Source organism: Sorghum bicolor, chromosome 2, assembly GCF_000003195.3.
Source record: "Sorghum bicolor cultivar BTx623 chromosome 2, Sorghum_bicolor_NCBIv3, whole genome shotgun sequence".
Taxonomy (NCBI): Eukaryota; Viridiplantae; Streptophyta; class Magnoliopsida; order Poales; family Poaceae; genus Sorghum; species Sorghum bicolor.
Genome location: NC_012871.2, coordinates 69044771 through 69059034, shown reverse-complemented (window position 1 = coordinate 69059034; position 14264 = coordinate 69044771). Strand labels below are relative to the sequence as shown.

The window sequence follows — 14264 nt, the reverse complement described above, 5'->3', positions numbered from 1 at the left end:
CTATACATATACTTTGTAAATAATTTAAAAATACATTGTTATAAAAACTACATATACATTATAAATCAACAATCATATTAATTATACTGTCATTACTAGTATTTAATATAAAACAAGGAAAATTAATTACTAATAGACATAGATTTTATTATATTATACTAATGTAAATTATTAATAAAAATATACTATGATCAGACGGATTCGCATTTGGTTCTACCGTTTGCCATTGCCAAGCCAAACGACAATCGTCTGCAAGTGAGATATAAAATTCTAGCTTCACTGTCGTCTGCTCCCAGCTACCTATGAAGAGGCATGCAAGAGCAAGACTAAGCAGCTTCCATGAAAGGATGATCCCTTGGCTTGGGATTGGGGCAAGCCGTAAGCAACAAACTATTGTCATCGCAATCCTCCATGAAACGAATATAAAAGACTACAAGTTGACAAAATATCTCGAATATGAAAAAGGACCACAGCTGCTTATACATAGTATTCGAAAAAAAAAGTCTGAAGTTTAGCGATGATTTTCGGCTAAGTGAGATGTGAGGTCCGTTGACATGACGGTGATTATATTTATTCATATAAAAATCATAAATGGAGTGAACGGATCACCAGCTAGCAACTTCTAGTACATCATCAAACACAAGAACTTGTCAAATTCCCTGCGGCACAACCATATATACGTCTCAAGAATGTTTCTATGGATTGTCATGTATTGTTCTTTAAGTTCAATCCATCTGACCGTAGCTGCAAAATCCGGTAGCCATGCATGCGCGTAATTTTGGGCCAAGCTATTTCGGATCATATTCTAATATAAAATGTAAATTCACTTGTCTACCACTTCTCAATTGTCAAGCAACAATTGGATTCAAATCTGAACTGAACAAAACTAAAAATACTCTAGGTGTTATACAGTAGACAAACTCCCAGCACTGTCAAGCGCATTGTGTAAATATTTCTACTATCTTAATTAGTACTCCCTTTGAACCATTTCAAATATAAGACGTTTTCACATTTCTCGTATTCAAGAGGGGCGTGTGTTGAGTGTTTCGGCTACTGGTTTGCTGGCCTCTGGCCAACAATCTGGTATATCGATGTATCTTGTTTTTTTTTTTCCAAACTTCTCTTATAATGGAAAAACACGTCTGAGCGCGTTCTCTAAAAAAACATTTCTATATACATAGTTTTTTTTATGTATCTGACATAAGTACTTAGATATACACTGTTTCTCTGACAAAGCTACACTGATCTCGTAAGTATTTGATAATAAAATAGAATTGAAAAAATGAAAACAGTTGACCTCCTTTTAAGTCAACACAAGGCCTAAACCACAGAACTGTTCGTGCCGTGGAACCAGAAGTTATGTCTGAAAACCCAAATAAAGTTATTAACATATATTGTCTTTGACAAATCAATCCATAGACCAATTAATTTTAGTTAATCGACGACCAAAACAATTTTATCTTCCAAGAAAACAAATAGACGTCCGTGGACAAGTGAACGGACGTGCTAGTCAGAGCTCAGCAGAAGATCTCTCACACCGACAAAATGGAAACAAGGAATTCGAATTGTTTGGAGAAAATCCAAAATAAAAAATAAATAGAAGAACAAATGCAGGATGACATGCTCGGAAATCAGCAGGCGGAAGCCCGGAATAATCATAATTCATGATCAAGTGGAGGTTCACCATCTCAGCCACTCAAACTCCAGCCTCCACGTCCCCAGCTGCAGGGCGCGGCCACACCTACACAAAAGCATGGGTGGATCTAGTGATGGCGCGGGCGGGGCTCAAGTCTCCCCTACCGCTGCCGCGACAATGGAGCCTCTCCTAATTTTTATAGACATGAGAGAGATGGAGGAGGGGCTTTAGAGGTTGAAGATGAGTTAAGCCTCCTCTTCTCTTAATCCTGAATCCGTCACTGCACAAAAGTGCTGCCACTCTGAACTCCAGCCTCTACGCCACGTTGCCTACGTGCTTTACACAAAAGTGCTGCTACTACGAACATGCCTAAGGGCTAAAAGACATAGTAATACAGTAATACTCATCCATGATCAGAGGAGTTGTTGTGGTTCTACAACACTTCTGCTGTACTATGTCAATATATATTCCTGCTGCGGCTTCATCCATGATCAGCGGATTTGACACTGTATTACATTAAAGACCCTTCTAGGCAATGGTCAAAACCGAATTCGGCCGCCTGGGACAGAGAGCAGTAGAGCACTACTAAACCGAAAACGGAAACAGTGCAATAACACAGTACAGTACAAATTTAGAAACTAACCGTCCACAGCTCCATACAGTTCTACCAAGCTGAAAGGAGCTAAAATTACTAACAATTCACAGAACAAGCTCTACAATAATCCGTACTCCACGGTTGGACAGTCCAATGTCCAAAACAAAATAAACAAGCCAAGATGACTTCACATGCAATAGTCAACTAAACACCAAGATCAACTACGCTGCATAGCCTAAATATCTATCTAACTCAACATAGACTGATTTCCTGATCCAAGAACTAGTAAATATACACTCCTTGTAATACCACTACAATAAATATGAGTAACAAGTGACTAGCGACACGAATAAATCTATCCACGAGCCCATAAATATAAACAGATTTAACTTTTACGAATTTTCACAATCATAAAAGTTAAATCTATTTATTTATGAGATCGTGGATAGACCCACTTTCATTCATACAACCCATTCCAACAAGCGAAGCAAGCATGTATGGATCGATGGAGGTACTAAATAAATAACTAATACGGGAGATAATATCAAGTACCATAACCATCTATTAGATCCCTCTCACTCGGGTATGGTCTGCAGCGACGGCCGCCACTGCTCCTCCTCCCTGTGCCGGAAGTTGGAGCTAGTGCTGGCCACGCACAGGAGCTCCGAGATGACCTCCTGGACGGGCGCGCCGCCACCGCCACCGCCGCCGTGCTTCCCGTCCTCTACGCGCCGCAGCAGCTCCTCCAGCTGCTTCCTTGTGATCCTGATCTTCACCTCCGTGGCCGCCGCCGGCGCCGCGCCGGCGCCCTCGCCCTTGCGCGCCTCCTCCTTCCTGTCCCCCACGTCGTCGTTCTCCACCCACACGGGGTTCTTCCGGGCGTAATGCACGGCGCCAGCACGTCCACCGCCACCGCGACGAGGCCTCTCGAGGCAGCAGTTTCCCATCGATCGATCTCCTTGGGTGGACACGGACACTAAATTAATACGGACCGGTTGCTGGAGGCGATTCGAGTGCGATCGGGGATTGGTGCGTGGAAGAAGCCGCAGATCATTTGCGAGGGCGGCCGTGGTAGAGTAGATATAGGCGCACGCGGCGGGCGGAGACGGAGGAGGGACGACGAGTCGACGACGACACAGGGGAGGGGGCTGAGCAGCAGCTGCAGCGGCCAGCAGATGGGCGTCCGGGACACGTGGATGGCCGTGATCGGGTCGCGGATGAACGGGCCCGTGGGCGGGCCGACCACGTCGCCGCGCTGGCGCGTCGGCGGGTGTTGGATGGGCCGGATCGGGCTCTGGCGGTGGCGCAAAGTGTGAAATGGGGGAAAAAAGGGGAATCGAGTTAAAAAGCAGAGTGGGACCTTGTAAACGTGGCTCTCGTTAGCTACGTACGACCGGGCCTTTGTTTTTTTTTTTTGCAGTACTTTGTTTTTTTCACTTGTGCCTTGTTTACTTCACCCCGAAATCCAAAAAGTTTTCAAAATTCTCTGTCACATCGAATCTTGCGGCATATGCATGAAGCATTAAATATAGACGAAAATAAAAATTAATCACACAGTTTGACTGTAAATCACGAGACGAATCTTTTGACCCTAGTTAGTCTATGATTGGACAATATTTACCACAAACGAACAAAAGTGCTACAGTTTCAGTTTTCGGAACTAAACAAGGCCTTGGTTGCGGCTGAGTTTTACAGCAACAGTACAATAGTTTACTCCATGATGACAGCTTAGGCTTACATAGCGTGCCACGGTGCCAGTATGCCACTTGAGTTTCTTATATGCTGATTAATTAGGTCCTTACACCATCAATTTTATGTAAAAAAAAAAGGTCCTTACGCCCTGCCCGCTTCCTTGTGTCATTTTAATGAATGAGGAAGCTAGCCACATAGCAGCTTGTAGAAAAAAAAATGCTTGTGTCGCGTTTTGAAGGTTAGATGAAACTGTAGTGCATCTTGCTAATGCTAGCTAGTGTCATACAAATATGCCTTGATAACACGGGACCACAGAGAAAGAATACTAGTTGAATCACTGTAAGTCGTTAGTCATATTTTTCACTCATCAGAGTTAATCTGACAATGCAGGCAACAGTTCGTCAGTATAATTTTGTCCACTTACCGTCAGTTCCTCAGCATATATATATGGTACTTCCTACATCCCAAATTATAAGTCATTCCAAGAATCTTAGAGAGTCAAGTTTTTCTAAGTTTGACCAAATTTATATTATAAAATAATAATTATTATGGTACTAACTAAGTATCATTAGATTCATTCTTAATTATATTTTTATAGTATATATTCACTTTACGTTACGAATCTTAGTATTTTTCTCTATAATTTTAGTCAAACGTGAAATTGCTTATAGAGATTCTTGGAATGACTTACAATTTAGGACGGAAGGAGTATATTATTAACTTCCCTGTCTTTCAGCCTATACTATAGCAGAGATCTGAATAATCGCAGATGCTAGTACGTTTAAAGTGTAGCTCGAATGCGGAGTTTTAACATCTTTTGAAATATAATAGGATTTTTTTTCCTTCTAGAAAATCAGACGATTCTCTGTTTTTTTTTTATCAGTTGTTCTAAACACCAAATGTAAGTATATTCTCAAACACGGAAACCGGCTAGTAATAATTTGTTCTGGTGGTCGAGTAGTCGCCATCTGAATCCTCTGAATTTCCAGCTGATCAATTAGGCTGACTTCTAATCATGAACCATATCACAACCGAAAAATGATCAGCAGTTAGCGTATGCCATTGCTACCTCTCTGATGAATAATACAGTGTGTTACACTAGTTCAACATCCTGATTCCTGAAATGGTCCTCTCACCTTGTATGATTTCATCCCAAATATTGCAACTTTCATAGTGAAGCATGACGGTTGACGGCATATCCAAGTTCCAACTTCCAATCTAACTCCGCCTTAGTACTATTTTTCTAGCCACCGTTGCTTTTTAATTTCCAGATGGTGCAGGCTGCAGTTCTCTAACCAATGATGAGATGGGGCCAATCAATCTATGTATGCCAAAAATGAAAATTGTTCAGTTCAGACTTGAGAGCTGGGTCGAACTCTTAAGAGTTAAGACGGACGTTTAATTAGTTGCAGTGTATCTATCCGATCAAACATTATACTACAACCGCTAAGACCTGATGAGTGAGATGTAGCTCAACCATTTCCAGTTGGTTGGGGATCTCTAATGTATGTCTGGTTGGTTGGGACCGCCCCTGCGTCCCACATTGCGGCCACCGGCTGTTTAATTTGCTTCCTATGGAGGCTGTACCGAGCTCGTTTTGTTAGAAATCGATTAGATGATTAATTAAACATGTATTAAATGTTATGAGGCATGCTAATTTGGATCAGCACTAGCAGCAGCGGTATTGGTGACTTCGTGCACTGCATGAACGTTGAACGACGGCGGTCTCCCGAATGACTACGGCGACACCGGCCGGCAGGCTGGCCCCCTTGTATTACAATGCCACAGCGGCGGCCGGCGTCCAACCGTAGGCTCGGCCTCCGTCCACCGAGCCCTGCGCCCCTGCACTCGTCGACGGTGGCGGCAGCATACTCCCCAATGGAACCGGCGGTGGTGCCAGCTCGTTTTCCACCTCCACGGAGGCGGCACGAGGCAAGGAACAAAACTGCAGAAGGAAGATGGAGGGGAAAGAGGAGGAGCTGAGGCGGCGGCGACGGACTCTGATTTCGGCCGAATTTGTGGCCCAAGCCCACGTTTGCTTCCTCACAATTCACAAATCTAGGCCCAAGTTGCATCCAAGGCTGAATAGGAAGTTGGCAGGCTCGACGACGTTCTATTGTGTTCGATATAATTTTGAGCACTAACTGCACAATGTTGCAAATTCACGAACAAACTTGTGGGTCTTCATAAAAATTTGTGTGTGAGAACGATGTATCACTATATTATGTATTATTACGAACCCTGACTTTATAGGAAATTGGCGTGTTCAATGTGCTATAAACTTTATATTGTTACATCCCAATAAAATGCAACGAAATATTACATATTTTGCTCTCTTTATTTTTGCAATTACTTTCTAGCAATAATTTTATTATTTAATTCATTTTTACAATTAAGTTTTGAACTTATAAATATTTTCAATTAATACGAGCTTAGTTTAAATTGAACTCTATGCAAAAATAGAATTGATTAGCTTCGCCACCATGGTGGCGATCGAGCTTGGACACTAAGTGCATGACTGGTTCCAAATCCAATCTTATCTAGCCTTGCTTTGACAGTCAAGCCTCGCCTTTGCTGGCGGTGGAGAGCCTTCAGCTTACATGCTTCGGCAAGAAAAAACTAACTTAATTGTGTAGGCCACGAGGTGACCAAACCATGACATGCTAGTAGTGGGCACCAATAAAGGTTTTTTTAGCTCAAATTCAAAGCGAGAGCGAGAAACAACGGACGAGAGAGGAAACATATATGGACATGGGTGAAGAGGAAAGAAAGTGAGTGTCCGAAGAAATAAATATACCATTTTCAATATTACGTACTCCCTTCGTTCTAAATTATATGTTGTTTTTTTAAGTTAAAGAATCTCAAATTTAACTAAAATTATAGAAATGATTATAAAAATTTATGACAGCAACACTAAAAAACATAAATGCTATCATTTTATTTTATAAATTTGATTAAATTTGAAAAAAAAATGATTCTTTAATAAAGTTGGAATGACTTATAAATTGGGTGCAAGGGAGTAATATTAATGGATTTGGTTGACTTAGGGCACAACTAGACCAACATTATTTCAGAATGGGTATATAGTACATAGTTTTACAACTCCAAAATATGTTGCCCAATGGAATTAACTACATACAAATAATCTCCCAATTATCTACAACATATACTAGTATAAATTAAACTAAGAACAGATGCTCATCTAGTCTCCCACCCTACATAGCCTATGCGTCCTCTGTTCTTAATCCCACAATCCTAGAAAAGACTACACCCTACACAGAGGCAACCACCATGCGTATCGTAAATAGCACGACCATCAACTATTCAACTGCACAAAACTCAACTCTGGGTAAAAATACCACGGTCATCGCCGAACATGCTAACAACGACGAGCACCATGAATTGGATCTCACTCGGACTCGGGTATGGTCTGCAGAGACGGCCGCCACTGCCCCTCCTCCCTGTGCCGGAAGCTGGAGCTGGTGTTGACTACGGACAGGAGCTCGGAGATGACCTCCTGGACGGGCGCGCCGCCGGCGCCGGCGTGCTTGCCGCCCTCTACGCGCCGCAGCAGCTCCTCCAGCTGCTTCCGTGTGATCCTGATCTTCACCTCCGTGGTTGCCGCCGGCGCGCCCTCGCCCTGCTTGCGCGCCACCTCCTCCTCCTTCCTACCCCTCACTTCCTCCTCCACCCACACGGGGTTCGTCCTGGCGTAATGCACGGCGCCGGCACTGCCGCCGCCACCGCGGCGAGGCCTCTCGAGGCAGCAGTTTCCCATCGATCGATCTCCTTGGGTTGGGTGGGCACGGAAACTAAATACGGATCGGCTGCAGGAGGCGAAGGATGAGCGAGTTTCGTTCGTGTGCGCTCTGGGGAGAAATGATTTGTGCGTGGAAGAAACTGCAGATCGTTTGCGAGGGCGGCCGTGGCGGAGTAGTTATAGGCGCGCGCGGCAGGCGGAGACGGAGACGGAGACGGAGGAGGGGGAAGGAAGGAGACGACGACGAGACAGAGACAGGGGCGGGGGCTGAGCGGCAGCAGATGCGCGTCCGGGACACGTGGATGGCCGTGATCGGGTCGCGGATGACGGGCCCGTGGGCGGGCCGACCACGTCGTCGTTGGGTGTTTGGATGGGTTGGGTCGGGCGGTGGCGCAAAGTGTGAAAAGGGGGGAAAGAAGAATCGTTGTTTTTTTTTTCAAAAAAAAAAGGTAAAGTGGGACCTTGTAAACGTGGCTCCCGTTGGCGACGGCCGGGCTTTGTTTTTGCAGTACTTTTTTTTCACTTCGTTTTGGTGTGAGTTTTACAGCAACAGTAGAATATACTTTACTCGATGATGACAAAGTTTATTTGGATAGAACAAGCTCACATAGGCAGAGTTGTAGCCCACTTTTTTTCGCGAAAAGTTTTGTTATGACTTTTCAGAATGCAAGCGGCACTCTTTTTAGCTTCAAATATGCACACCGCACACATCACAAGCATAAAGCATCCTCTCGGAAGAAATTATCTGCTACTTCCTCCGTCACAAAATACAAGTCATTATAATCATTTTGAAGAGTCAAAATATCTCAAAATTAATCAATTTTATATCATAAAATAATAACATTTATAATACCAAATAAATATCATTAAAATATTATGGATTATGTTTTCATATATCTACTATAAATTTTTGTAATTTTTTTATATAATTTTGATCAAACTTAAGATATTTTGACTCTTCAAAATAATTAGAATGTCTTATAATTTGGAATGGAGGTAGTACCTTAGTTGATCGAATGGTTTGTAATTTTTAGTTTGTACTCCCTCCATACACATAAAAAAAAGTCGTGTTGGATAATGTTTGGATCAAACATTGAGAATATAAATTATGTATAAATTTTAAGTTGTTAAGTTTGAAAATGTAAAAACCATATAAATAGACTTGTAACTTTTATAAAAATATACATATATCATTTTTTAATAAATATTTTATATAAAAAGGAGTTAAAGTTAGGTTTTGGAGACCATGTTGTTTTTCTAAACCAATTTCTTTACACATACGAGGGAGTATATTTCTGAGCTGCTGTCATGCACGCCACTACGCCAGTATGCCACTTGAATTTCTTATATGCTGATTAATTAGGTCCTAGACCTTGCCCGCTTCCTTGTGTTATTTTATTGAGGAGCCTAACCACATGGCAGCTTGTACGACTTGCACGCAGTTGATAAAATATCTATGCTTGTGTCCTGCCACTTTGAAGGTTGGCTAAAAGAGTAATAATGCAGCTTGCTAATAATTGCTAGCTAGTGTTGTACAAACATGACTTGAAGTCTTCAATCTCACTTGCTTGATCATCATATACACGATAGAGCAGAGAAGGAATGCTGCTAGTTGAACCACTTTAAGTCATTAGTCATATTTCTTCACTCAAGAGTTAATCTGACCATACAGGCAACAGTTCATCAGTACAGTTTTCTCCACTTATACCATCAGAGATAATAATAAGATCTAAAATAATCGCGGATGGTAGTATGTTTTAAAATAAAACGGAGAATATAAGAAAATCTGAAGAATTCTCAGTTTTATTTTTCAGTTGTTGTATATACCAAATGTACATAATCTCAAACACGGAAACTGGCTAGTATTAATTTGTTCTAGTGGTGGAGTAGTCGCCATCTGAATCCTCTGAATTTCCAGCTGATCATCAGGCTGACTTCCAATCATAACCATATCACAACCGAAGAATGATTAGCAGTTAGCGTATGCCAATGCCACTGCCACACCTCTCTTCTAAATAATACTACACAGTGTTACAGTACTAGTACTTCTACATCCTTGATGAAATGGTGGTCTCACCATGACGGCATATCCAAGTAGGTTCCAGCTTGCAATCTAGCCCCGCCTTAGTACTAATACTTTCCTAATAACCACCGTTTCTTTTTAATTCCCAGATTAAGAAATACTCTCAGATGGTGCAGGTTGCATTGTTCTTAAAACAATCATGGGATGGTGCCAACCAATGTAAGCCTAAAACTAAAATGATTCAGTTCAGACTCGAGAACTGCATCGAAATCGTATTAATAATAAGGCGGACGTTTGATTAGTTGCAGTATATCTATCGGATCAAACATGCATTGTACTCCAACTGCTAAGACCTGAGATCTAGGTCAACAATTCCCGGTTGGTTCAGGATATGTATATGCCGGGTTGGTCCGGCCACCTGACGATTGGTTTCTTTGGGACCGCCCGCCTCACACCCCCCCACATCGCCGCCACCGACCAGGCGTTGGCCGGTCGCGGTCGCCGCCGGCTGGCTGGGTGGCTTGCTTGCTTCCCGTGGAGGCGGAGGCAACCCAACCGAGCTCATTTGACCAGCGCGCTGCCTTTCCAGCGTTTGACATTGTGATGGTACATTGGTACCGGCGATTGATCAGGTTATTTTCTGCCTGTGATCGATTGTGAAGTTGCTGTTGTTGGTACTTGTGAGGACGATTGACTCTGAGGATCAGGAAGCTGCTGACGCCGATGTGGCAACTGAAACGAAGTTGTGCTGTGTGCAGCTATCGCAACAATTTCTGTCGTTTATGTGCAAAGCTTGAGTGCATGCTTTAGTGCTTTACATACACTGCGTGTGCACTCTAGGTACAAGACAAGGCCGGGGAACTGTTTGGTGATGGAACAAGAATTGTTCCTTCAAAAACAGAACGCTAAGCTAGTTTGCATAAGAAGAACGCAGGCATTATAGTATTGGGAGATAGTCTATTTTTAGATTTTGCATTTTGTTTTGAGAGTTTGCAAACAACAACAAATGCAGGTTAATTATGTAGAACCCTTGAAGATGCTCTTGCAAGGGGTATATGTACCAAACTCTGTTTTTCTCTCCTTTGATGAAACACGCACAGCGCGTGTTCTCTAAAAAAAACAATGGTATATGTACCCCAGATTTCCATTTTTTCTCTTATGGGTTGGCACAGAGTGCTCGGAATCTCTATCTTTGCGAGATGCCTTGCAGCCCTGGTGAAAGTTGTAAGGATGCCACGTTTTTTTTTTTTTATAAAAAAAAGGCATGTGCTTGTGAGTTGAGAGTAAACGTTGTTGACCTTTTTTTAAGGGAGCTCTATCTTTATTCATTCAATAAGTAAGAATTACAAACTTTATCGGGAGGCTCCAAGAACCAAATATGTCTACCTATGAATAAGTTTACAAAGCTTCTAGCTAATAAATAAACATATGCTACATTCATCGTCTTTTTTTTAGGAGAGCTACATTCGTCTTTTAGATGAGGAAAACCCAAGTGAGGTGGCCAGCGGCCTACAAGATGAGACGTAACGGACTAACGGGCCTGTGTTTTCTTTTTTTCTTTTTCTTTTTTTTTTAGTGAAAGTCGTTGGGCCTGTGTGAGTGAGTAAGGTGTTTTGAGGCCGAGGCTTTCGGGAGGAGAGAGATTTGCCTGGGCCTTGTGTAAGTCTGGATGGACGGACGCGCTGGATCTGGAAGACAAGTCGTCAAGTCCAATGCCGCGAGCTGAATCGCTGATCGATCACACGACGGGTCCGGGCCTGGCGACAAATTATCGTTGGGCCAGTTTCACAGTTACTGCGATGGGCTGGGTAAATCATGGACCGTACGTACACTGGAAGCTTAGGCCGAATTGAGAGCGGCCCACTTTTATCCTTGTCTCGATTGCGTCATTTTTAAACCAACGATTCGTTTTGGCATTGAATTTTGCGTGCTCTCCTGTACAGGAGCTTTTGTATCGATGTTGAGGCTAACACAACAGGTTTGTTGGTTTTCTGTTTGTATAGACTGTAGAGGCTTTTATGTTTCTGCAAAAAGGGTTTAATTTGGTTGAAACAACTGTGTTCTCCCGTATCCTTTGCGTTCGTACGCGCGACCAGTTCATGTTTTTTTTTAAGGAAGCGACCAGTTCATGTATGTATCCTATATAATACACTGGGTGACTACGATGTAATTGACGAATTTCGCTTCTGCGGTAGAGGTTCATCTTGCTTTCGTGTTTCACAGCAGTATTGATGAATAATGGACAACTCATCGTACCTGTCATTATAGTAATATAAGCTTTAACGTTTTGTTGCATTGCCATATGTATTTTCAGTGTATAATTTATATGTATCGTGGCTATACTTTATAATCTATATCTGACTTGTATGCACGGGATGCCAAATGCTGCGAAAGGGTTTTTTCGATTCAGCTATACTAACCGATGATGAGTGGATTCCAGTATATTCAACCCAGTTTGTTCCGCTCAAATTTGGCTTATACTAATTTATTGTAAGAGAAAAAAATTATTTATTCATAAAAAAAATACCTTTGTACTACTATATTAATAAGAACGTCACAGGCAAACCATTGAAGTAGAGCATGGGGTCGTACCGTCGTGGTGAACACGCACGCTACCGTAGCTCTGAATTTTGCCAAGGAACATGTACTGCATGTCGATCTCATGCATGCCTGCGGCGGCCGGGGACGCGACTACTGCGGTTTTAATCAACACTTACTTCAATCCGGACATTTGTTGGCATGCATATATATTCCGTGTCAATAAGCAAACGGTCGGTAGTCGGTACCCCAAACCCTGTACTACTGCTGATGCGCTGATACAGTACGCTACAGAGTAACGCCTTGTTTAGTTCACCCGAAATTCAAAAATCTTTTCAATATTCCCCGTCACATCAAATCTTATGACACATGCATTAAGCACTAAATATAGAAGAAAACAAAAATTAATTACATAGTTTGACGAATCTTTTAAACTTAGTTAATTATGATTAGACAGTATTTACCACAAACAAACAAAATGCTACAGTACTAACATCCAAAATCTTTTCGACTAAATGTACTCTCGTATATAGTACAATCTCTCCCTCGCTCACCCTAAACCCTAAACCCTGTGACCGCTCCCATGTGATGTCTGATGAAACTGGATTATTTTTTTTTCCCTCCAGGCTCCAGCTGCGAAACTTGGCGGCCAAGTCTATTAGCTCGCGCCCGTGCCCCGCACCTAGGTGCCTTTTCTGCACGCATGCAGTACTAGCTACTTGCTGAGCTGCATGAAAGTTCGTTGAATCTGGACCTGTTTCCGTAACGCTCCCAGCTGTCGCGTCCCAGCCGGCTGCCCGGCCTTCATCCGCCGGATTATCGTGCGTCTACTGGGAAAAAGGAAGAAACGAGAATGCATGCAGTTGAATGAGGTCACAAGAAATCTCGGCTGCCGTTTAATTAAAAAGCGTTCACAGCTTCACAGGACACGGGCAGGAATGGCTGCATGCAGCAGGGCTCATCACCGCTCACGCATGCACCTGGCCACAGACACGACCACCTCTCGTGTGGCTCGCGTGAAACAAAGACCAGTCCAGGTGCACGCAACGCAACGCAACGCAACGGGTATAGGCTTCGGTGGGGTAACCGGTACGGTTGGCGGTAGAGCCAGGACCCTATCCCGTTTGCCTAGTCCTGTACGGCACTTGCCTGTGAACGTGTAATGTAGCCGTACGTACACGTACTTAGTACGCGCTAATCCAATCCGTCGGGCTATACGTGGCGTGATTATCCGGATTGGAGTTCAAAAAAAAAAAAAGAACCCGTGACCGTGAGCGCGGAGGAGGCATGGCAATGGATGGCGTCATCACCTACGTACACCGGCGGCCAGCGCCCCACACATCTGATCCAAAGATGCCACCCAGGCACCCACAGATCCCCCACCACGTGTGGCGGATGGCCCACCCACCTCGCGCCCTCGCCTGGCGGCCCCGGGGACAGAAGAGCGTCGGGCCAGCGCGGCAGTGTGAGTCGCCTCGTGCGTGCCTATCCAGGCGCGGACCTGGTCCTGTGTAGACTCGAATGCACGGCCTCTGTGGCTGTGGACATGACTACGCCGTCAGCGACGCATGTTACAAAAGGGCAGGGAATCTTCGCGCGAGGTGCAGTGCGATGAGCTCACACCCCTGGATTTGTGCCACTACCCTAACCTCGTATTCGCCGGTGCTAAAAATAAAAACAGATTGGATAGGCATTGACCTAGCATCCCTCCATGTCAGCTACCTTAAAATATATTTTTGCGACAAAACTACTGGGCCTTGTTTAGTTCCGAAAAGCAAAAAGTTTTCGGTACTGTAGCATTTTCGTTTGTTTGTGACAAATATTATGCAATCATGGACTAACTATAATCAAAAGTTTCATCTCGTGATTTACAACTAAACTGTGTAATTAGTTTTTGTTTTCATCTATATTTAATTTTTCACACATGTGCTACAAGATTCGATGTGACGGAAAATTTTGAAAACTTTTTAGTTTTCAGAGTGAACTAAACAAGGCCCTACTAGAGCTTATCGACCGGAGT

The 14264-nt window shown here is 43.2% G+C and overlaps 2 protein-coding genes across 2 annotated transcripts; both read right to left on the bottom strand.

Moving 5' to 3' along the window:
• On the bottom strand, window positions 2349-3367 carry LOC8080118. Its single transcript, XM_002460727.2, has one exon. It carries the CDS (start codon window positions 3176-3178, stop codon window positions 2807-2809), a length of 372 nt encoding a protein of 123 aa, XP_002460772.1. The 5' UTR covers window positions 3179-3367; the 3' UTR covers window positions 2349-2806.
• On the bottom strand, window positions 6962-7853 carry LOC8084043. The gene has a single exon (XM_002460726.2). The coding sequence runs from the start codon at window positions 7699-7701 to the stop codon at window positions 7333-7335; it is 369 nt and encodes a 122-aa protein (XP_002460771.1). The 5' UTR covers window positions 7702-7853; the 3' UTR covers window positions 6962-7332.